Source organism: Saccostrea cucullata, unplaced genomic scaffold (assembly GCF_032062105.1).
Source record: "Saccostrea cucullata isolate Sc308-1 unplaced genomic scaffold, CSIRO_AGI_Scuc_v1 ctg5009, whole genome shotgun sequence".
NCBI lineage: Eukaryota > Metazoa > Mollusca > Bivalvia > Ostreida > Ostreidae > Saccostrea > Saccostrea cuccullata.
The window spans coordinates 39,435-64,941 of NW_026938020.1; the positions used below are offsets into that span (position 1 = coordinate 39,435).

The 25,507-nt window shown below is 32.6% G+C and overlaps 1 protein-coding gene across 1 annotated transcript in view; it reads right to left on the reverse strand.

The window, feature by feature from the left end:
• Nucleotides 1-4,174: 4,174 nt before the first annotated feature.
• Nucleotides 4,175-25,507, reverse strand: part of LOC134249283 (uncharacterized) — a 30,405-nt gene continuing 9,072 nt past the window's right edge. The window contains exons 10-35 of the mRNA XM_062731652.1: nt 22,216-22,293; nt 20,344-20,607; nt 19,930-20,211; nt 18,780-19,762; nt 18,492-18,678; nt 18,304-18,408; nt 17,960-18,147; nt 17,649-17,816; nt 13,417-17,204; nt 13,163-13,296; nt 12,774-13,008; nt 12,260-12,632; nt 11,000-12,148; nt 10,474-10,583; nt 9,503-9,834; nt 8,879-9,309; nt 8,608-8,727; nt 8,078-8,278; nt 7,695-7,925; nt 7,420-7,531; nt 7,018-7,202; nt 6,735-6,867; nt 6,458-6,634; nt 6,266-6,367; nt 5,803-6,186; nt 4,175-5,573 (exon numbers count right to left, since the gene is read on the reverse strand). Coding sequence (XP_062587636.1) covers nt 5,479-5,573; nt 5,803-6,186; nt 6,266-6,367; nt 6,458-6,634; nt 6,735-6,867; nt 7,018-7,202; nt 7,420-7,531; nt 7,695-7,925; nt 8,078-8,278; nt 8,608-8,727; nt 8,879-9,309; nt 9,503-9,834; nt 10,474-10,583; nt 11,000-12,148; nt 12,260-12,632; nt 12,774-13,008; nt 13,163-13,296; nt 13,417-17,204; nt 17,649-17,816; nt 17,960-18,147; nt 18,304-18,408; nt 18,492-18,678; nt 18,780-19,762; nt 19,930-20,211; nt 20,344-20,607; nt 22,216-22,293 — 10,547 coding nt within the window. The 3' untranslated portion in view covers nt 4,175-5,478. The remainder of the gene's footprint in view (nt 5,574-5,802; nt 6,187-6,265; nt 6,368-6,457; nt 6,635-6,734; nt 6,868-7,017; nt 7,203-7,419; nt 7,532-7,694; nt 7,926-8,077; nt 8,279-8,607; nt 8,728-8,878; nt 9,310-9,502; nt 9,835-10,473; nt 10,584-10,999; nt 12,149-12,259; nt 12,633-12,773; nt 13,009-13,162; nt 13,297-13,416; nt 17,205-17,648; nt 17,817-17,959; nt 18,148-18,303; nt 18,409-18,491; nt 18,679-18,779; nt 19,763-19,929; nt 20,212-20,343; nt 20,608-22,215; nt 22,294-25,507) is intronic.

Sequence of the window (25,507 nt, forward strand, 5' to 3'; positions counted from 1 at the left end):
AGCAATTTCTTATTTTCTTCTGACTATCTTTTTTTTAAGTAAAGAACTTTTCTAAAATAAATTCTTATCTAAGTTAATGGTTCCTTTTCTTTCAAGAACCTTTTGTTAAATATTTAAATATTCTATCTATTTTCTTTCTTTCTCTTATTTTTTCCATTTTTAATGATGCCTACATATTTTCTTTTTAATGATGCCTACATATTTTCTTTCTTTAAAAAAAAAATTATTAGCAAATACTTTATATACTTTCTTTTTTTAATTAAGTTAGTAATATATGTTTTTACTGTCAGGAAATTCAAGTAAAGAGTATTGATCACAAAATCTTCCTTTATTTTTTCAGAGGAATAGCACAACAGGAGAATTGATAGCTATTTATAAATCCTCCCTCAATACTTATAGCTATGAACATGAAATACATGTATACTATTTTAGAAGCAAAAGAAGTCATGCCTGCTTAATTTTTTAGCGAGCATGCTTTGTCTTATTGTTTATATAATATTTTTTTAATCATATTATGGGTAATTTCTGTTTCATATTTGCAGCGTTTTCTGCAATTTTATGTGATTTGAACGACAATACTATGTCTTTTTAAAAACAAAATTCTATAAAAATTGAAATGAAAATTGAGAAGATAACGAGCAGTGGTTGATCCAAAACAAAAAAAACCCGCTATAAACTATATAAAAATATGTGAACAGGGCATAAAACATGGAATACTGAAAATTACAGAGGTGGGATCAGATGCTTAAAGGAGAAAACATTCCATTTATACTTGTCATTTATAGTCAAAAGTTCCATTTGTTTACTGAACGGAATATTCCGTGGTCAAATTCAGTATAAAAACAAAGTTCTAACAATTGTGTGAAATATTTCAGTCATAATAAACACAGAAATTGCCCATTATATAGTATTTTATTTAAGGTTTTATAATCTATCTTTCTTCTTCCTTTCTCTTATCATTTTGCTTTCTAAAGCTAAAAGAAGCAATTTCTTATTTTCTTCTGATTATCTTTTTTTTAAAGTAAAGAACTTTTTAAAAAGAAATTCTTATATAAGTTATAATGGTTCCTTTTCTTTTAAGTACCTTTTGTTAAATATTCTATCTATTTTCTTTCTTTCTCTTATTTTCCTTTTTTTTGATGATGCTTACATTTTTTCTTCTTTCTTTCTTTCTTTCTGTTTTATTAAAATATATTATTAGTAAATGTTTTATATACTTTCTCTTTTTTTACTTAAGTTAGCGATTGTATCTGCTTCTACTGTCAGGGAATTTAAGTAAGAAGTATTGATCATAAAATCTTCCTCTAATTTTTTTCCAGAGAAATAGCATAACAGGAGAAGTAAGGACTATTGAAAAATCCTCCCTCAATACTTATTATAGCTATGTACATGAAATATGATATTTTATAGAAGCAAAAGAAGTCACGCCTGCTCATTTTGTTAGCGAGCATGCTTTAATTTTTATGAAAGTATTTTTTTTACCATATTATGGGTAATTTCTGTGTTTCATATTTGCAGTATTTTCTGCAATTTTGTGTTATTTCAATGGCAATGCTATTGTTTTTTTAAAGCAATTCTACAAAAATGATTATTGCAAAGATAACGAACAGTGGTTGATCCAAAACAAAAAAAATCGCTATAAACTATATGAAAATATGTGAACAGGGCATAAACAAGGATCACTGGAAATTACAGAGGTTAGATCAGGTGCCTAAAGGAGTAAACATTCCATGTAGACTGGTCACACCAGTCATGAGCTCCATATATTGATAAAATAGACGGAATATTCCGTGGCCAAATTCAGTATAAAATCAAAGTTCTGACAATTGTGTGAAATATTTCAGTCATAATAAACACCGAAATTACCCATTATGTGGTGTTTTATTTAAGGTTTTATAATCTATCTTTCTTCTTCCTTTCTCTTATTATTTTGTTTTCTAAAGCTAAAAGCAATTTCTAATTTTCTTCTGACTATCTTTTTTAAGGAAAGAACTTTTTAAAAAGAAATTCTTATATAAGTTAATGGTTCCTTTTCTTTTAAGTACCGTTTGTTAAATATTCTATCTATTTTCTTTCTTTCTCTTATTTTTCTTTTTTGATGATGCTTACATTTTTTTTTTTTCTTTCTGTTTTATTAAAATATATTATTAGTAAATGTTTTATATGCTTTCTCTTTCTTTTTTACTTAAGTTAGCAATATCTGTTTTTTTTTTACTGTCAGGGAATTTAAGTAAAAAGTATTGATCACAAAATCTTCCTCTAATTTTTTCCAGAGGAATAGCATAAAGGAGAAGTAAGGACTGTTGAAAAATCCTCCCTCAATACTTATTATAGCTATGGACATGAAATATGATATTTTATAGAAGCAAAAGAAGTCACGCCTGCTCAATTTTTTAGCAAGCATGCTTTGATTTTTATAAATATTTTTTTTTTACCATATTATGGGTAATTTCTGTGTTTCATATTTGCAGTATTTTCTGCAATTTTGTGTTATTCAACGGCAATACTATTGTTTATTAAAGCAATTCTACAAAAATGAAAATTGCAAAGATAACGAACAGTGGTTGATGTTTTATATACTTTCTCTTTTTTTACCTACATGTAAGTTAGCAATATCTGTTTTTACTGTCAGGGAATTTAAGTAAAAAGTATTGGTCATAAAATCTTCCTCTTATTTTTTCAGAGGAATAGCATAACAGGAGAATTAAGGGCTATTAAAAAATCCTCCCTCAATACTTATTATAGCTATGCATATGAAATATGATATGTTATAAGCAAATGAGAGGGACGTTAAACAACATACAATCAATCAATCAATCAATTAATCTTCTTACTTCATTATTTTCTTGCCATTGTTCATTTTCTTTCATGATTCTTTTATTGAATATTCCTTTCTTTTTTTCTGCCTTTCTCTTATTTTCCTTTTTTTTTTTTTAAATGATGTTCTTTTCACTTTTTTTCTTTTTTAAAATAATTAGATCTTTTTTTTAAAATTATCTTATTTTATTTAAATTAGCAAAAATTTTTTTTACTGGCAAAGATGGATAGTGAAAATGACTGTTCAGTAATCTCTCTCTCTCTCTCTCTCTCATTTTTTTAGAGGAATAACATAAAGTGGAGATCTCAAGGTCAATTAAAACCTCCCTGTTTGCGTCATTGCAGCTATGAACATGACTACTTTTTATCATGTTATGATTTTTTAACATACATCTTTTTTATTTTAAGCTAATTGTTATTTTTCTTTCAAGGATATTTTGTTCAATTACTTTTTTTCACTTATTTATTTTTTTAATTAATCATTTTATTACATGTAGGATCTCTTTTTATGCTTCCCGTATTAAAGTTATAGTTATAACTTATTTATTGCATGGGTGTTATATTGATCAGTTAGCTTCCTTTTTGTCAGAGGAAAAACATATAAATTCAGAATCTATAACTTAATTTAATGTTGATGTGTTATTTGTGAATGAAATGTCTATTAAAATAATAATAGATTGTAAAATATTTAGTGTTGCTGTGATAAATCTTCGGTGCGTTTTGAAACGTTTTTGGTGACATATGAAGGATAATTATAATCAGTTAATTTTAATTCAAAATTGACCTATGAAATTGCACGGCATCCGAACTGACTTGCAATATAAGGAATCGTCCACTAATCAAAGATTGGGTTGCTTAATAGGAAGTTCCAGCTTTTCTTGAAAGATGATATTCATCACTGTAATAAATGTACTTTGGTTTAAATACGAGCGTATAAAGAGGGCAGACTACAATTACAATATACTTTTTATGTCCCCGCCATTAAATGGTCAAATCATACAGTGTTACCCTGTATCATTCCGTTATCTGACTTTCTGTCCATGATGTCGGCAACAGTTGTACACACTGACATAGGAATACGCAGGTTTAGTTTGAATTTGGTCATTGTCCGATGATTTTTTAATGTGTTTGCATGTGTCAGGTATGTGAGTGGGGTAATACCCTTTTTTCCTCATAGAATATGAGAAACGTGTGCACATGCTAAAGGTACATTTTTAAAATTTAGTAAGATCATTAGAATTTCCTAATAATCAAAATCACCTTTTCTGACTTGAATATCACATGTCCTTTTCCAACGTGTGTATGCTATTGGATCAAACAGACACATTATTTGATGCATATATTAATTTAAATAAATCCTTATATTTAACCCTCTCTGTATATACACGTATCTATGCCCTTTGTGTCATTTGCACAACATGAAGGAAATTATATTTTAAAAAATGAACTAGCATTTAACCTAGACTTTGAATATCAGCCCACTTCTTATGTGAGAGATGTTTTTAGAAAATTTTGATTATTTGGGTCTCAACTTACAATATCGAAATAAACGAGTATATCAGAAAATATCACATGGGCATAAACGGTGAATAACGACAAAGAAATTTGAACCAGAGAGTCCGTGCAGATTGGTAATGGTAATCAATATCAAAGAAGAAAAAAAACAACACATGGAAAAAGATACTAAATCAGATCTTATTACAAAAATATATAAAACAAAACAAAATTTAAATAAAAAAAAAATAGAAATATACTATCAGACTAAATAAAGCAATTGATTGCACGCTATAAAATACGAGAAAATAGAACAATATAGTTCTAATCACTAGAATGAATGAAAATTAATATAGATCTAGACATTCATTAATTACATGAAATAATTCGAATAGACAATATACAGTATACTTATCATAGAACGATTGAAGATTGAAAAATCTAGTTAAACATGAAAGGTCCATGTCAGTTTTAGACAGGATAAAAATTATCGGTTACTTGTAAATACTCGTACAATCTTCTACAATATATACAAAATCTTTTCATTAAGATTCACGTAATCTAAATGTTAATCAACGTAATCTTATATTAAATGTATACATTAAGATAAGACATATAAAAAAGTCATCCTCTGCATTATATTCTGCTTCAAAAGAAAATAAAGTAATAGGATGGGTGTTTTGAGGATGATTGTTTTGAAAACCCATCTCACATAGATATAAACTGGATGTTGGACAGTATATTGTATAACAAATCATTTCGGACCTAGTTGGTTTTGTCTTCATTTCCTTGTGAAAATTATCGCAACACTTTCCATTAGAGAATAAATGAATATGAAAACAAATACAAAATGTATCTAAACAGTATTCTACAAACACTGTAATAATTAATTGACTTTATAATGATTTTTATAGACTTCCTGTCTATTATAAACAAATAAAATATTTATACTTTATGTTCAAACTACAATTTCTAGATACATGTATATAGGAACAGAAACCATCGAGCTAGGACATCTCTATCTCTACATTGAATAAGAAAATGATTTTACATGAATGTGCTTTGGGAGACGCTCATGATGTGATTCTATCCTTTTTCTAAAATGTGAACCGATTAGCATAACGTCTAGAGCACAGCAAATATGTGTCTTTTTTGCACTTTGGAGACTCATCCGCACATGAGAATAATTGTTGTGATTAGACTAGTAACACTTGTAGTTACACTCGCAGTCATCAAGGGAGCTATGTCAGTTATTGTAGGACCTGAAATGGATAAAATGATTGATTGATATTTTTATGGAAACATGGTTGAGATACAGGTATAATAAAATCATATCACATAATTTCCCGTATATTTACTTATAAAAGGAAGAAGAACTAAAATATTATACAGAATAAAATATATGACAATAAATAAAAAAGCAAAATAAAAATTCAATAAAATTTAAAAATTAATGATAAAAGTGCTTTTGGATCAAAGTCAGTTCCCTACCAAAATGCGTCTCCTTAAACTTTTGCCTGTCGATATTCGTGACGCTGTGCTTGACCGTGACATGTATTATAGTTTCTCTTTTACTTATTTCTGAGGAATCAACCACTGATACAAATGATGAAATCTGCAAGGAAAAATTGCCAACATATCCCGCCGGGGGCATATATAGAACATCACCAAAGTCTGTTGGACCTAAATGAAGTGTATCCCCCTTGATGGTGCCCACTGAGAAAAGGGATTGGTCGGGGAAACCTTTGCACTGAATGGATATGTCCGCGTTTTTCACATTAGTGATCAGTTTTGAAGAGAGGTACATTGGCAAAGTAGAGTTGCCCTGATCTCCAGAAAACACATCCAGTAGCGGCGGATCCAAGGGGGGCGTAGCTACAATGGGAAATTTTAGTTAAAACGTATCTTTATATAGAAATCCGTGTGTGTAACTACTGATGCGTTATAAACTCACTTTCCGCACAATTTCTTCCATAAAATCCATCAAAACACGAGCAAAAGTTGAGTGCTTCGCAACGCCCATTCCCAGAGCAGTTGTTTAGATCATCACATCGAACTGTAAGGAAACCAAAAATTGTTGTAATTTATAATGTTTTTTACATAGGAAAAAAATTGATATGCATGATCTATTTATATGAACGGTTACCTTCTGGCTGTGGGTAAAATAAGGTGTAAATGTTGTCAGATGAAATGGTTTGGAGTGACTCAGAGTTTCCTATCTTATCCACGGGGTAAATAATAATAGTGTGGTTCTTTCCAGGATCCACGGGGAGGGACACTGCATTTTCACGTACACCACTTACCAAAAGTACCGATTCCGAATCTGAAGAAAAACCAGAATGTGCTAAAAGTACTCTGCTTTTACAGTTTTGTCAGGAACACAAGTTCTGTCTAAAAAACATTGTATAATTTGAATTACTAACCTGCATATAGAATATCAATGAAGTCTAAGCCACTTTCGTTGTCTATAACATCTAGATTTAAAATTAATGATCCATACACCATAGCCTCCTTATTAACAGAAACATTACTAACATGTGGAGGATCGTCATCAATCTACAATACAAAATGATATATTAAGATAATGAGATTATGAGAAGTATACCTCGTAATTACATAATTCTATCTTTCTTTCATAAGGATGATATCATTAGTGTCCTTTATTCAGTTCATGATAATATATGCATGACTTCCTTTGAAACTTACTGTATTAAATATTTCAGGTGTATCTATAGGTTCGTTTTGGTCAAATATAATGACAGCTTTCGCAGTTATTTTATCCAAAGACTTGACATCGGAGCTCGGTCTAATGGAGAAGGTGACGAAGCCTTGTCCTGTTGTTCCGTTGTTTGGGGGAAGAAACCCGACTGATGGATCCGAAGGAGGCAGTCCTGAAAAACGATATATATATATATATATATATATATATATATATATATATATATATATATATATATATATATATATATATATATATATAAAGGTGAGAGAGAGAGAGAGAGAGAGAGAGAGAGAGAGAGAGAGAGAGAGAGAGAGAGAGATTTTGTATACATGTATTTAAAAGAAATAGGGATTAAATAAACAGATTCGCTGAATTGTTCCTTTCACCTGTGCTTCCATTTATAGCCTGAAATTCCCAAGTTACTTTGTTGTTTATGATGTCTAATCCACCCCTCATTTGAACAAAAACGCCATACTCCTCCGTCAGGTTCACGGTTTCCTGTAAAATTACTCCAAACTGTATCTTGTAACAGTTTAAAATTAAAGCAAATAAATGAAGCCATCCTCGGGGAAATTTTTAACTTGTTATATTTCATTACAGCCTTTGAAAGATTTTGAAAAAATAAGAACTGATAAAGAAAAGAGGGTAGTAATGTGCATACCTGTATAAAAGATTGCTTGAAACTCAATTCTTTTACGAACTCTCCAAATCCAAAGCCCCCTAGACGAAATGTCCTCGCGTTCAGTTTATCATGAAAAATTATTTCGATGAAAACTCTTTGGGCTGGCGCTGTTGCATTTTCCATATTTTCAAACCGTATTTTGTAAACCATTTCTGCCTTGGAAGTTATAAATCTGGCTGCTCCGTATCCTGCTGGTCCCAGTATATCATTCTAAGACAACAATAACATCATATAAATTGCTTTAAATCAAATCCTCCCGATATATTTATTTCAACAATCGATGTGTGAATAAAATTTCATTTAATGCTCTACATTGTACTAATATTATTAAATTATGTATTTTGTTGAAACAGTAAAAATACCGGGTCAAAAGAGCCAATCCATCTGGTTAATGCATCCCCTATCTCTGAAGGATCATCGCAAGCCTTTGACGCAAAGTCCGCCGCTCTGTCTAATTTTTCGGTGTATGGTTTTACTTTGTCATACATGCGTTGTAATCCACCCTGAAAACGGTGAAACTGACTGTTGATAACAGTTCCAGCGGCTTTGCAAAGGAATGCAGGCTGCAAAAAAAAAAAAGAAAAGAAACATAAAAATTATTTTAAATAACGTCTTGGATTACAAACTTGTGTTATTTAATGTATTTCGCTCGTGAAATTTGTTATATGAAAGATTTTTGAGAAGTATATTTTGATAAGTTCTCATATAGTGTGACCCAAAGTCACATAGAAAATAGGGGGTCAGTGTACATCTTACATAGCTACAGTACAATAAAGTTAACCTTTTTGCACTTCAATTTTAACTCTTTCATTAATCACTTTAACAATTTTAAATTCTATCACATGATTAAAGCCCTTAAAATACCTATACCTAAATAATTGGGAATACTTACTGGACTGTCTATAAGTCTACATGGAGGATTCCACCGATCACAGAATTTGTTGATTGCATCCTGTCGAGCACTTGCATCATTCAAAAGAGACTCTATTTTCTTCTTGGTATCATGATATTTCTGAAAAAGCATCCTTTTGTGAACATTAGCATATCATTTCTGAACATTCGTTAACATCAGTATGATGTATTTGCGTTACTGAATTTCCAGGAAAAGGGATAACTGAATTTGAAAAATATATGTAAGGATAAAATACTTTTTTAATCATAACCTGTATCGCATTGTCTAAGCAATCACATGGTGAGAGAATGCACTTTCTGTGTTTGTATAAAAATCCTCCCACATCAATGATTCCCATGGCAACTCTGCCCAAAGGTGAAGCTTTAAGTCCCGTTTTTACCCAATCAACAACTTTATTAATTCCTTTATCTACAAGATGTTTTCCACAGTCCGAAAGGCCCTGATAATATTTATTGTTTTCCTTAAATTCATCAATAAAATTGTTAATTCCATTCCCTTCGTTAAAACGTTTTCTTCGAGGTTTTTGAATTTTTGAACTTGTTGGATTTTGGTTTTGGTTTGTTTTTTGGGGTTCGGTCACTGATCTCTTTCTTCTCCTGATTTTGAGTAAATATGCATGGTTGCCATCGTAGAGTCTGGACACAGCTTTTCTGTAAGAATGATCCACTGTTGTTTCCACATCTGCAAACAGAGATAATAATGACAAAGTAACCCCCCAATTATGCATTAAAATGCGTCTATGTGGACTTAGCTTTATCAATAAAACTACAAAAAGGTAGAAGGACCTCTCAAATTACTAACCAATAACTAACTAAATCACAAATCATTAAAAGTGTACTTATATTTCTAATAATATGGAGTAAAATACGTTTACCTAAGTCTTTCAGAGTACAGCGTTGATTTTCATTATAGTTTAACACAAGATCCATATTTAAAGGATTATTTCCCTTAAACATGTAAAGGTTCGGCTGTTGACAAAATATGCCTTCTCGATCTTTGGTGAAAAATCGTCCACTTTTGGAATCGTACGGTCTTGAACCCAAGAAATATATGCTTGGCATTTCAACAAATGTAAGCATACCCCATTGTCCGAGATATCGAAAGTGACCTTGTGTCCCTTTGGATGACGTTAATACAGCCCCAAATGGTTCATAAATAAAACTATCTACAGCTTCTCCTTCTTTACCCAAAATATTCACAACAGACCTAAAGCAAGAAAAAATATTTTCAGACTTTTATAGTATTAAACACTATTTTTCAATCAAGAATATAAACATACAGTGGACCTTCAGATATCCGGACGCCAGATATCCGGATGCTTCAGTATCCAGACGATTTTTCATCGGAACGAAATTTTAAAATGTTATTCTGTCTTGTTTAACTGGTGATTCAGATATTCGGATGCTTCACATATCCGAACAAATTGACTGGGAACCAAAGTGTCCGGATAAATGAGAGTCCACTGTATATGAATAAATGATAGAAAATCAAATTAAAGAAATAATAAATTAAGGAAAAAAATTGATTTCAATTTTCGTGCTCACGTTGCTAAAAGGTCTAAAACGATGTCAATCAAAAAGACAACTTTTTCTCTCAAATACAACTTTTTCTGAGCGAATTAAAATCAAGACAAATTGTTTTAAAAGTGCAACAGATGTATATGAAACAAGAAATAAAACAAATATTGAAAAGGAACACAGAAATACATTAATTTGAAGAAATCATATGAAGAAGTTTTAAAAAATGATGAAAAGACATACAATTTGAAACAAAGGAAAATTGATGATTAGAAGAGAAAAAGGAAAAAAAAAACAAAATAAAGAAAGGTTAGAAACAAGAACCAACCCGAAGCCATCATATTGATAATAAGAATATTCGTTATTTTCTTTTGTGGCAATCAGGCCTATTCCATCTGCATAGATATGGTACTTCGGGACTCCTTGGGATTCTTCTAACTAAATAAAGAAAAATGCATGTTAATTTACAGTTCAATAACTTTTTGAGATCTGGCCTTGGGGCCATAAAACTTAGACGAGCTCACGCTCACTTTTTCCAAAGGAATATATAGCGGAAAAGTGAGACTTAGATCAAAAGTGAGCTCGTCTAAGTTTTATGGCCCCCAGGCCTGTCGCTGAAACATTCAAAGTCTTTTTAAAAACTAGGAAACATTTAACTTATATATTGGTAACGTATGTGCGTACATTTCTATGATTTTGATTTAGTATCACGTTATGATTTTATTTTTATCTTAAAAAAGAAAACAAGCTATAAGTTTATTATTTTAGATATATATGCTACCGCCGTATAATTAATAAAAATAAAGACGTTCCACAATGCCTGTTATTTATTTTTTTCTTTTACTAGAAATTACCTGTTTCAATATTCTTCCAGATACATCAGTCAAATATATCACATCACTGTTATTACACCTTTTCCTTCTTATATGGCCAAGTGAATCATACTGTATTTGACACGTTGCGTTTTCAGACACAAATCGAGACAGTCTATTATCTAAATCATATTCCATTAAAAGATTTGACTTCCTGACCATATTTCCATTTTCATCATAGGAATATTGTTCGCCATCGATAGAAACGTACTGATTTAAACTGTTTACTTGGTAGAGTTTTGAAATGTCATTTTGAATGACATATACTCGATTTTTGCCTTGGTCATATTGTAGGAGGGTCGTCTCATTGCGTGGATTCTTCATCGATATGAGTTGTCCAGATAAATCGTAAGCAAAACTCCAGGTGCCATCAAATGTTTGCATAGAGGAAAGCCGTCCCCTCATATCATATGTGTATCTAAACTCCGAAGATGCTGTGCCATTTGGGTGAAAATTTGATATCACTTTAGGAAGTCTTGTTTTCTCATCATATTCATAGTGTGTGGTAGCATTATTTCCAAGAATTTTTGTCTTTATTAACCCATTTTCATTATAATCTACTTTAACAATGATTTTACCATTAGTGTTGTCCTTCACATATTTTATGTTCCCATACAAGTTATAGTTATATGCTATATCATAAGGGTCGGACTCAATTCTCAAGTTCCTCAGACGATTCGAATCATCGACAGTTTGAAATACTGTGTCATTAACCTTTTTAGTGAACCCTTTTTGTCGTCCAAATTCGTCGTACATAAAGTTGATTTGGGATTGTGAATCCTTGATAGATTGTATCCTGTCATTATCCGTATATTTGAACTGAACATAATGGTCTCCTGATTCACGCAAAGTCAATCTCTGAAGCTTATCATAATAATAAGTACTCTCTATTCCTCTTTGGTCCTTGTGAACAACAGCATCACCCAAGTCAAGATATGTCTCATTGGAATTGTCAGGATATATGATCGTATGTATAGAATTGTTGAGTGACCTGAACAGATAGTACGGATTTAAATTACCATCCACATAAATAACACGATATCCATAGTCGTTATCCAAATATCCAATACTATCGCTGTTAGCATCTTGCACTTCTGTTATTTCTCCACTTGTTATAATTCTATTTACGACCTGAAAGAAAACAATATATCCAAGTTTATGTATCAGAATATTTGTTTTCATTTTTGCAAGTGAGGTAAACTAGTTAAAGCTTCAGGTGGATAGAATAACATCGGTACTCACCAAATCGCCTTCAATCGTTTCTTGAACATTTTGTTTCCTTACATTTTTCACGATTGGATGCCGATTCTTCTTATGTCCTATGATTTTTCCTTCATGAGATACCCAGTACGATTCTTTAGTATTTTGTGGTACATGCATTATGTCAAGCCTTCCGTTTTGGAAATCTTGATAAATTTTCTTTGAAACTAGATAATCATTAATAAAGTTTTCGTCTGATCTAAGATGATGGTTTGGGGTGTACTGGAAAGCTCTTCTCATACCTCTGCCTTCATTTATTGTCACAAGATCCCCATTTTCGTTGTATTCATATGACAGGTACTCATTGCCACAATAAACGGAAGATAGAAAGCCTCCTTCGCTATAGCCGTAGGAACTTGAAAACACATGTAGTACGTTTAAATAATGTTATTAAAATTTTTTAATTTCTTTTTTTTTTCAGAAAGGTAAGTTTTTACAAAAATGACCAGATAGTATTGAAATAATTTTGATTAAGAATGTTCGACACTTCACTTACCACTTCTCATATTCAGATGTCAGATTGTTACGTTTGGACATTTCAGCTATATTGTTATTTTCATTGTAGATAACATCAACATCCATATACTCCGAGTGTAGAGCAGAGAGACGATCGTTTGTGTCGTAGGCAAACTCAATTTTCTCATTTTCATGGATGACGTATTCAATCTTTCCAGTTGTGAAGTTGAAGTGATAAACATCATTTGATTCCGTATCCAGAAATAATAGTGTATCTAAAATGAAAAATTTACGCATGTCTATCGTCCTAAATAGTATCTAATTATACAAAGGCAATAAACACTTCATGTAAAATTGAAATGAAATTCAAATCTAAAATTCAACTGTTTTTCAATCTCGACTTAGGATAAATTAAGATAAATGTAATACCCTGAAACGAAAGCGTAAGATTTCCCCATTCTGCGTTACTGTACGTCCCGATTCCATACGCTTCGAACACAATCTCTTCTCTTTTCCAATTTAGAACTGCAAGACTTTCGTCTAAGCCAACCAAATATGTTTCCCTAATTTAAATCAATATCCAAAGGTCAGTCTGATGTACTAAACGAAATAGTAAATTCAATTAATTTGAATATTATTGTCTCGCATTAAATATATTTCTAGAAATGTATTTGGATTTTTACCAATAGGGCATCAGCCATCCTATGCCTACTGGGCCTTTTCCTCTTCTTAGACCAAAACGTCGCGGATATAAACGGACGACATCTAGTTTTACTCCGTACTGACTTGTCTTTCCAAAGTCAGAAGCTTTCACCATGTATTTTTCCTCACAAAGACCCTCGGATATGTACAGGAGATATTTAACTACATTTTCCAAACTATATTGCCGATGACCTAAAACAGATATTTCATTCATCACCTCCGTTATTTTATCACGAAGGGAAAACCATGATTCGCCAACAAGTCCAATGAAATTTTGCCAAATATCGTCCCAAACAGCATCCTCTAGAAATGTTGGTTTCATCGTAAACTTCATGTTCATATATGAATGTTTTTCGTTAGAAAACCCCATCCTTGATACGACTACCTTCATTTCGTTTGGTACGTCTGGAGTGGCTGACCTGATTTCAAATTGTAGTCTGCTTGCTTCAGATGGTAATAATATACCTGCTGGACCATCGGAAGATCCAGATACAATTGTCCTACCGCTGGTCCAATCACCATTTTCAAAATCATGAATATACTTTAATTGTCCACCAATTGCTTTAATATGAACCAATGGAGAATATATATCAGAGTCACCAGAATTTTTGATATCAACATGCATAGTGTCTTTTTGCCCAAGGAAGAGAGTTTCTGGCATAGATATTTTTACTGTAATATATCCATCTCTTCCATTCATAATAAACAAGGCATTTTGAATACTGGATACTTTTTGAGTATCATGATCAGTCAGATTTAAGCTGTAAGTAGAATCTTTGTTCAAATGCGTGGCATCAAATGTTGCAGCAACTAGCGATGATGAATACCAGTATTTTTTATTAGTCTGAACACTGAAACTGGAATTAAATAAGCAGGCAGAAAAATTTTCAGGAAGAAGAGTTCCACTTATTTTCAAAGTTATATTTCCGTGAGCTGTAGCTGTGTTTGGAAAAATATTAATTACTTCAAATTTAGCAAGCTTAGGTAGAAAAGAGAGAAAGACAGGGCTGTTGACATTTCTTGAACCTGAAGTCTTCATTAAAATATAGTAATTTCCTCCACGTGTATTTGTCACAACGATTTCTTGGCGGGATTTAAACGGATCTTCAACTGAGAAGTCGAAATCATACTCACTCGGTGCGCTTTCATATTTAACATAAACTTCGTGAAACACAAACGAGACATTACATTCTGTACGGATGAGCATAGTTTGTGCTGCAGGAACAGAAGGTATTACAAAGATTTTTAATTGATTTGGAGAGATAGAAAAAGATTTATTTTGTCCAAGGTTGCAGATTGGAAATCGAATAAATGTTCTGTTTATGGATACGCCAATATTGTTTGTTTGGTTAAAGTCTTCAAAATTTGTGCGACTTTTTACAATCGTTTTATAGTTTTCTGATGCTAACGGTGGTAGTTTAGCTGAATACGTCTCAACAATTCCCCCAAAGGTTCTATTACGAATGCTCGTACGTCCACACTGCATTTTACCGAGAAGTTCATCAGTAACGCTCCACTGACTATCCTGTGACAGATAAACAGAATCACATTTGTATCCACTGGCATGCTGGGAACCGTTATTCATGATTGACCACTGCACAGTTAACATTTCACCGTATTCAGTCTCTTCTGGTGCGCTCACATTAAATACCACGATATCTGTCCGAATGTTTTGCTTTACTTTCAACACAGAAATTGCAATGTTATCGTTTTCGTTTAATTCAATTAATTCGTGTCGTGAATCAACTTGCACCACCAAAAAGTAGTCTTTACTCTCCATATCAAAAGGAAGTTGAATAAAGGATGACACAGATCTTGTCCCATTCTTGTTTATAAAGTCAGATATTTTCGTGGTGTTGATTTTCCACTCAAACAGATCGTTTTCAATACTACTGCTTAAGTAAATCGCAACATAGAATCCGCTTTTTACATCACAGAAACCCGAATTACTTATGTTATATTCAACATTAATTAGTTCACCCGCTGTAAATGAAAACGCTTTTGAATCCATATCTACTTGAAGATTTGCACAAAATGTACGCATTTGATACTCTAGAAGATCTTTTATTGGAAAATGTCCTTCTGTTGCAGAGCAATCAATTGTCTGAAGTCTGTTACTGGACTGGTAGTTATCCATATAATCAGGTAATACAATAATAAAGTTTTCGTCATCGCTTATATCAAACGGCAAAACAACAGATGTATTCACAAAGTAAGATTCTCCAGGTGATAATTTTCCAATATGATTAACAAGAGCAAGCTTTTCAAGTTTCTGGTTGCCTTCCACATAGCTGTTGCATATAAATATAGCGTCATTCCACGATGTTTTTGAAGCTATGTCTCCCTCATTTACAACTGTATACGAAATGCAGAAAGACTCAATGTCATTCAACTGGCATGCGCCCGAGGAAGTAACAGTTGCTTTCAAATCGACTTTTGGAAGTTCAGGAAAGGAAATTGAGCTATCACTTAATTTCCAGTTGTTACTTTCAGCATTCACCTCCTGTATGACATTGTTACTGTCCGTTGTAACATTTACGTGAAAACGTCCAACTAATGACGAAGGAACTATAAAAGTCTTATTCACTAAGTACTCAGCACCACTCTCAAGCTGCCAAGATTGTCTCTGCGACGCTATACTGATTTTGCTCACGCTACCTCCTGCTGCCTGTACACTAATATCATCATTCCAATCTCTCTTTTCTTTCATACCATTTCCAGTATTTTTAACAGTCCAGATAACTACTATCAATCGGGATTGTTTCGGTACAAGATAACAATTTATGTCCGTAACTACTAGATCTGGCGATGGAGGGGATAAAACTTTAACTGATAAAATTTTCGAGTTATCAAACAAATTAGTTCCTTCAAATACTCCTCTATTATTGTTTATGACCAGATTCAAATGTCCAAATCCAATAAAATTTTGAGGAGTCTGTACCTCAACAGTCCAAGAATAAGAATCGCCAAGTAATAAAGGTCCCTTCATTTTTCTGACAAAAGAGTCAATCATGAAATCATTTGGTTCAAATTTAATCTTCAATATATCTGTCCAAAATAATTTGTCTGATATTGCAATATTTGTAATAAGAACTGTCCATCTTACGAACATCTTTTCACCGCTATAAACAGTTTCATTTAATATTTGAAAGGCTATAATTTTCAGATTTGGAACCTTTAAGGGGATAACGATTTCACGGTTGTCTTGGTTGTTGTTTTCGTCATGTTCATATATTTGCCCAAATTTGTCAGTATAAAGAACGGCAGATATTTGTCCATATATTCTTTCGCCCAGTTTTAGTGACGCTTTTTGAGAGTATTTTTGACTAGGATTCAAAGATGTTAATTGTATAGGGACATCAAAAGTATATTTCAGAGAATTGGAATTCTGATTCTGAATGGCAATGCCGTCAGTCCATGTATTTGTTAGTGTTGGTCCACTTCCAGTGTTCAGAACAGTCCAACTGACATTTAAAACGTTATAACCGAATTCATCAACATGTAAACCTAAAGACATTTCTTCAACTCGTAGGTCTGGAAGTAATTGGGATACATTAAAATGAATGCATTGCTTGTTATTGTCTCGAGATTGATATTCAAACACTCGTTCACTTTCATCAGTGATAGCACATAAATTGTATCGACCACTATCAATATAAGGGTTAATAACATAGAAAATGGATTCCGTGTATTGCTGATACGGCTTCACTTTGTGATGAATGTAAGTTTCTTCTAAGATCATTCTCCATTTCGAATTGGTTTCTAAAACCTGAAAATTAAAACTGGATGAACATCTGAAGGAGGCTGGGGGGTCAACAAATTAACCACAAATTAACCACTAGATTTAACTTAATTTTTTAGAGATGATATCTTTAGCTGTCAACTATGAATTGGCAAAAAAAAAATCAAAAATTTTAGTTTTAAAATTAAATCGTTTTCTAAAACGTCATATGGAGCTCTTCTTCTAAAGGAGATAAATATAGTCTAAAAATGGCCACAACTCCCCAACCCCCTTAAAGAATCAGCATCAAAAGCTTGAACATAAGCAAAACAAAATGTACATTATTTATTAAAGGGACATACATGTATTTTGAGCAAAAGCTCAATTACACAAATACAGAAATATTGACCCTTTAAATGACTTTTCGATTTATTGATAATAAATATCGGTGTTTCACATCTCAGATTCAAAAAAGATTTTTTCTAAACTCACGATTGCGTCGATCCACGTGGATACATCAGGTTGACGAGATCCTTCATTTCTTACTATCCACTCTATTTGTGCAATTTCTCCAGTTACGAACGTAGATTTAAAATTGACTATTTTTAGGCTTACTACGCTAAGATCTGGAGGAGGTGATAATGTTACGTCAAGAGGTTTCTGTAAAGAGAATTGCAATATTGCATACCGATACATTTTAACAAGAAAGTTTGAAAGAACAAGTGTAGGTCAAGGAATTATATTATGTTTCCTATCCTTCCAACTGAATTTATGTTGGATATTCATGAAGTGTCAGTACATACCGATGCCAACAAATTATTGTCTTCGTCAGTGTGCTCAAACACATTATCGTTTGCATCGGTTCGAATAAGAATGTAGAAAACTCCATAGATATTTTGAGGAATCTTCAGAAGTTTCTCTGTCAGGTATGAACTCCCTGCCAACAGAACTTCATTTCTAGTTGTTGAAAGCATGTATATATCCGATCCATCTGTTTGGAAAATGACAAAATAAAATTATCAACAATCAGGAAAATGACAAAACAAAAATATTCAACTATATGATAGGAACAAAAAAATATGCTAAACAAAATTTGTGTAAACTATAATCATATTTTCCAATCATGTCATCTTTTTTAATAAAATACCGTATATAGCATCCTTTGACCAATAAACGGAGTCGATCCAACTGCCAGACTTTGTTGATCCTTTACCGACATTCTTAACCACGTACTGTAGTTGGATATTTTGTCCTAAAACATAATTTGCAAGAATAAAAAAGACATTCAAAAATCTTTTTTTAACTTGTATTTTAAAGTGATATGTATAGGTTTACCAGAGAACGTTGATGACGGAATATCAATTTTATCGATAATCAGGTCTGGTGGAGGTGTAAGCTGTACATTCACAGTTTTTCTACTTCTAACAAAATTGTTAGATCTGTCGTAATCTTCAAGATAACGAAAGGTATCCACGCTTACAAATATAAATGCTGTTCCAATGTCATCATCAAGTAATCTGACCTGAAAAATATTGTTTCATTTCTTGATTTTTTGCATATTATTTCAATTTACTTCTAAAGACACCTAGACTGTCCCTTTTAATTACAAACTTCTTCACTTACCTCTGTTATGCCTTGGTATGTGTCGTTTTCTGCAATTATCTTCCGATGAATAATTGAAGCGACCCGTCTTGCGCTACTTATGTCCTCGGTGAATCCGAAATATACTCTGTCATACCAGTACTCATCGTAGGAAGTTGCTGCTTTGCCAATGTTTTGAACTATCCAACGAACTTCAAAGGATTGTCCTGAGTGGGCCACGGGAGGAATCGTGATTTCAATTATAGAAAGATCAATGTAAGATTTTGTAACGAAATTCCATCGGGGGCTATACTGCGTAGTATTGTCATTGGTGACATACTCAACCTGCCAATAATATTTTTCACCTTGTCGAAGATCAACGCATTGAAACCACGTATTTGGTCCGAAGTAATTATACATCTTCGGTCTATTTGTTCGTGCATTCCATACAAATAATCTATATCTTGCAGATTTTAAGCCTTCGGGCCAGCTAAGAAGAGGTCGCAAATCCGTTATTTCGCCTCTTTTTGGAGTTATCGGGTCTTGAGGATCCATAACTGTTATTGTCTGAAACCCAACAATTGTTTTACCACAATTGTCAGAGACAGTCCAATTCCTCACGAAAGTGAACCCGCAGCCATTTCCTATTTCAGACGGATCCTTAAAAACAATGGATACCTCGAGACCACAAGGGTGGTACACTTGAACTGAGGGTTTTAGAACATCCTCTGTAATTTGCACTAAAGATCCACATGCAATCACAACATCTAAGGGTAAAACAACAACTGGTCCACTACTAGATATGATACTGATTATCTGGGCCATCACATACTTATTCCCTGCAAGGTCATATGCAGTCCACGATCTTCTTACTTTGCAATTATCGAGCATGAGATCAGTGTAGGTAAGGTTTTTAATACCAATGTTGTCTGTTGCATTTGGTTTTCCGGTTATGTTCAGGGTAAGTGCATTTTGACATTCCACAGAGAGATCAGACAATTGTTCTATATATGGTAGTTCAAAATCTGAAGGTAAATGTGTAACGTTATAGTGTAACATTGTCAAAATAGTTTTCAACCTTCTTCACGAAACAAAAGGATGCTGATATGGGAACTTCTTAGTGAATAAACTTTTAAAGGGTATATCTCTATTTAAATGAATATAGATAAATAAGGAACGAATAATTACAAACCTGTTTCAAATTCATAAAATAAGGTTTTCCCTCTGTTTCCAGACTCATCAATGCCCATAACTTCGAATTTGTATTCAGTACCACTAACCAGATTAGGTTTGGTAATGGAATGATGAGTTCTTAATTGAGCACTACATTGAGTAAATGAAGATAAGCTGTTTTTGGGTGTGAGACTGCAAGATATGCGACAGCGCTCGTTGCAGTTCATTTCAAAAACTGCCGTATTCTGATTGCTTAACGTTGATGGGGTTTTCGTCATCGTTAAAATTGGACCTGTTTTATCTACAACATCAAATTATAACACGAAATTGTAATAATGGATTTCAGTTTTGAAATGGAAAATGAAGAATGATTGTGTCTGTACATCTAGTTGTTGGATTAATTTAGCTTTATGTTTGAATTAAAATTCCTTACCAACGAACCATGTAAATGGTTTTAAATTAGCTGTATTATTTTCAAAATCTGTTCCTTGAACAAATAAAGTGTAAAATCCTTCTTTGAAATCTTCAGATGTCCACGATGTTTCGTTGCATTTAATATTGGAGAAATGTGTTTCGTTCTGTAGAGTGCAATTAACATACAAGACAGGTTCATCAAAATCCCATTTCACAGTTATATTACCACCCGTCACGGTTGGATTACACGCACAAAATGTCAAAACTGGTGGTGTGACATCTCCTTTGAAGTAAAACATAATTATGTATCAGAATGATTCTTATGCTGTTGTATTTAAGCAGTTGAAAAGTTAAAAGTCTTATTGTTCCATCTCTGATTATTTCATGTCATGTAGAATACGAGTAGTGCGAAGTAGATTAATCAGAGATGGTCTTTTTTATCCTTATCTAATTATGCCTTTCTTGTGATTTTTATGGAAACTCCGGAAAGGAGATTGGAATGCAGTTAATAATTATCAATGCCTGTTTTTTCTATGTACTTTGTAGTTACAATAACTTGGAATTTTAAAAAAAAAGATCAACAGTCGCTCGCGTGATGAAGTGGTTAAATTTGGAGTTGATCCTTAAGGCGCGGATTCGAATATAACTGTGAGACATGAAGACAGGTCCTTCGGATGAGGCCGTATAAACAAGGTCCTTAGTCGCAGTAGGAACTGGCACGATAAAGGTACCTCACTCCTTAAGTGCTATTAGTGCAGATAATAAGATAAAATTTCCACCGGCAAGTAGTAGCGTTTCCATATGAGTGAAACATTCTCGAGAGGGATGTTAAACAACAATCAGTCAATCAACCAATCAATCAAAAGATCAACAACAAAATAATATAGTAAAAGTGATAGCACACACAAACTTATTGTGTTGTTTGCTTATTTGTTGTTTAATGTCCCTCAGCCTATTTTTCGTCATATGGAGAAGTCACCATTTGCCAGCGTAGGGCTGCAAGTTTAGTCCTACACTAGGTACATACAGCTATTGAGCAATGAGGGATCTTTTTCGTGCCAACACGTACTGCGACAAGGGATCTTAGTTTATGAGTACAGTCTTGTCGGAAGGACCGGTATCTACGTTCCATTCTTGGATTCGAACCCTCAGCTCCTTACTAGTATTCAGCGACCCTAGAGCATACGCTCTAAGCACTGCGCCACCCCCTTGACCAATCAATTTGAAACACACTTTTATTGTTTAATCAAAAATCAATCGTTCAAACGGATGATTATTAACAGCGATTGAAAAATCCTTAATCTTCTTTTGCAGAAATGATGGTAACTTCTGTTCGGGTTGGTATCTGAGTGTAGAATGCATGTAACAACTTATATTTTATAGAATAAATCTGTTATTCTTTAATATAAGTTGTTACATGCATCATTTTAATGCATTTAACGTATTATAATCCACTACTCTGACTTCCGTTATCTCTTATCCTAATCAATATTAGGATAGGTGACTGTTTGTTGTCAGTTTAACCAAGAGAGTAAGAAAATCAGATCAGATTTGATTTAAAAATTATGTTTTTTCTTAAACGATGTATAATTTTTTACACCGTCAAACACAAATTACAGTTATTATCCAAACATTCATTAAATTTAAAAATTAAAATGTACGCAAAATTGTCAAGATGATGTGGCAATTATAAATATCATTGCCGTATGAAGAGCACGTAGTTGTCTGTTCCGAAGACATTTTTCCTATCGCTATTCCTAACTGCAAACATTTGAGTGACGTCCACGCGTACGATGTATATGAATACAGCTAAAACAATAAAAGAAAAGAAATATATCGCAGTGGTTACTTTTAAAAATCCTATAAAACCAGTAAAAATATAAGAACTTACTGACGCGGAAAGTCCAGTTATTAGGATCCCAAAGGGCAGCCGATTCAGCTCCACAGCCAGAAACGCCTTTAGCAATACCTGGAAAATCAAGTTCTCATTTCTGCATAATAGAATTCTAACCTGCCTACTACATGACAATTACCCATCAAAAAATTGGGTTTTATACTATATATCTTTGTGCAAGTTGTATATGTTATTTTTTGTTAATATTCTAAATCCAGTGAATCGTGACCTCATTCAATGGAACTAGTATTCAACTCTGAGCGTGAATCTTGTTAAAATGCAATAAAACATATTCCCCATTTAACATTCCAAACATCATTTTACAAAGCTTGTTACACTATATCAATATCAAATTGCACTTGACATAATGAGCATAAGACAACCAAATCACAAAACAAAAAACAAAACCTTATCACTGTATACAAAGTGCTTATCGAAAATCTTCTTGATTTGGATCATTTGCTATATTGCTTTGGGTACTCTGATGCATTATGGGTAAAAAAGAAAATGCTGCAGGCAAAATATGGGTTAAAGTAACTTTAAGAAATTAGAAAACTTATTAAACCTTTATAGAATCAATGTAAATTTATTTGAGAAAATTTTTGAGTTGAAACAAGTTAGAAATTCGATACCATTCTCATTTACTAAGTTAAAATGGGATTTTCGCTCATTTTGAATTATTTCAATTGTTCTTAATTTTTTCTAACTATATTCTGTTGTAAAAGTTATTGTATCTAACTTTTCGCCTCAATTCACCCACGAAACATCATCTGATTTCTATAAATTACGCTTTTTAGAGAGATTAGGCTATTCTTGTTTTGAGTGAATGCTTTACTATGTTTGCAACATATTTTTGCGATGGCTATACTTTTTTCAGATCCTTTTTGTGATTTGCATGAAATTAAGATTTATTGTTTTTTGATAAAATTATCGCGATTTAAACAGTTTTGAAAAAGGTATTGGCATTTATTATCACAAGAGAAACATTTATCGGTCGAAAGAAGTCAAACAGAGATAAATAAATATAGAATTTGATGAAATGTGCTATCATTGCTGGTGTTTGTGCTATACTTGATTTGCGTTTTGTCACGACTGATACAGAAATGGTATGTTTGATTTGAGTAGAATACTTCTTGAAGAATGAAGGCGTATATAGGGGGAGTATAATCCAAAGACACTGTCTCAAGTTTATGTCATTAAATAACTTATTGATAAATACACGTAATATATTTTTTACTTATGTTTTAAAGGTATGTAAAACGGAAAAAGGGCTTCACAAACTAATCGAATTTTTTCCAAAACTCATGATAGGCGTAAGACTGAATGCGTTAACCACAATATGCTACGGTGTCTTCTTGTTGTTTGTGTGTCAGTTTGCTTAAAAAGAAACGAATTTGTTGAGACAAATAATTTATCTTGGGTTGTTGTTTTTTTTGGCTTACTTCTCTCACCCAACTGTTAGACCTTTGTTTTTATACTAAATTAGATTACGAAATGTTCCGTTCACTTGATCAATACATAGGACTCACAGCGTGTGTGACCGATCAACAAGGGATGCTTATTCCTCTAGGCACCCGTTCCAATCTCTGGATCTCTGGTATTCCCGGGGGGGGGGGAGTATTTATGCCCTGCCCACATGTTTGTATTGTTTGTATATTTTTCGAAATAAATCAATGCTCATTATCCTAACTTTTTTTTTTCATTTCAGAAATATTCAACTTTTAGATAGAATGGGTTCAGACGCCATTAAAAAACACAATGCATTTACTTTTCCGTAATTTAAACACAATACTTCGAATAGAAACCTGGTCCGTTCATATTCAAAAATAAATCTTTATAGCTAGAATCATTTAATATAAGCGTACCCATTTTCGACTAAATAAGTCTAAAAACAATTTTCAATCAATATGCCTTTCAGAACAATATATGAATCTAATATGTTGAAGATGACATTACCTACAACATAATTTTAGAAAATAAAACTTTTCCGTCATAGAGCGGGTGATTGTCCTCGCCATGTACACTTTTTTTCTCTCTTTTATAAATCTATGATAAAGAGATTATAATGCAACTTTTGTAATATTTCACCTATTTTCACACTATCATCAGACATCAGAACTTAAAACTAAGAATCTGAAACAGAATCTATGAATATAAAAGTTTAATTAAAATATGGCATTATATTCCCACAGACAGATCCAGAAAAGCGGATAAAGGTTAGGGGATTACATGAAATTTTTAAAAATATTTCATGCATTCTCTTCTTAACGCTTATATGGCTGAATTGAAATTAGTAAATGAACGAAGCGGCATTAAGATAAGTTGAATGCGTTTTAATTAATCATTAAATTATCAAATCAAAACTTTGAATGCATATATATACCACTAAATATTTACAAAACCATGTGTATATGTAAAGTCTAAGAGTTGAAATCGATCTTTAAAATTTTACAATATTACTTGTAAATTGGTGAGCAACATGAAAATTCTTAATTTGGTATGTTTTTTTTTTTGATGAATGACTGTCATAAGTTGATAGGTAAAATGAGAATATATATGGAAGGATGTAGCTTGTCCACCAATTAAGCCGACTCCATCCCCAACCATAAAATAGGATTTTTGTGTTGAGATCTTTTCAGTGACGTAGCATCGTTTTTAAAAGTGGGGGGGGGGGCCAGGCAGAGAAATTTTTTTTTACTTACCTGAAAAAGTTGACAAGCAAAAAAAAAGGGAAGTTAAAAGTTGCCCAAAGTCGAAAATCCTATTTCTTTTTCTCAGTGTCAACTACTTTTAGTACCAATTCTTATACTACATTTTCGGTACATTTCTAAAAGTAGGGGGGCCAACCAGGCTTTCAATTAACATTTCCTATAGTGTTAGTAAGGTTGGGAAAAAAAGGGGGGGGGGCAGCCCCCCCCTGGCCCCCCGGATACTACGCCCCTGCTTTTAGTGTTATGGACAACAATGTAACCCCCTCCCGTTTCCCGAAGAAATTTATGCTTGAGCAATCCTTTATTCCGGAATGAAAAAATGGAACCAAACATATAAATTAACGAAATAAAAACGTCATTACAGTTGCTTCCATTAGAAATTTAGAAAGATACTGTCACGAAAGGTTCAAAATGTTATAAATAGGGACCCCTATAATTTATTTTATTAAAAGAAAAATAAGTAACGTCAGGTGCCTGTGTGTTTGTACTCTCCTAAGTAACTTACCAAGAGGCCACACTACTTTTTCTATAATTTATATAAATGCATATGTATCACACTCACCGATTGAGCATAAAAT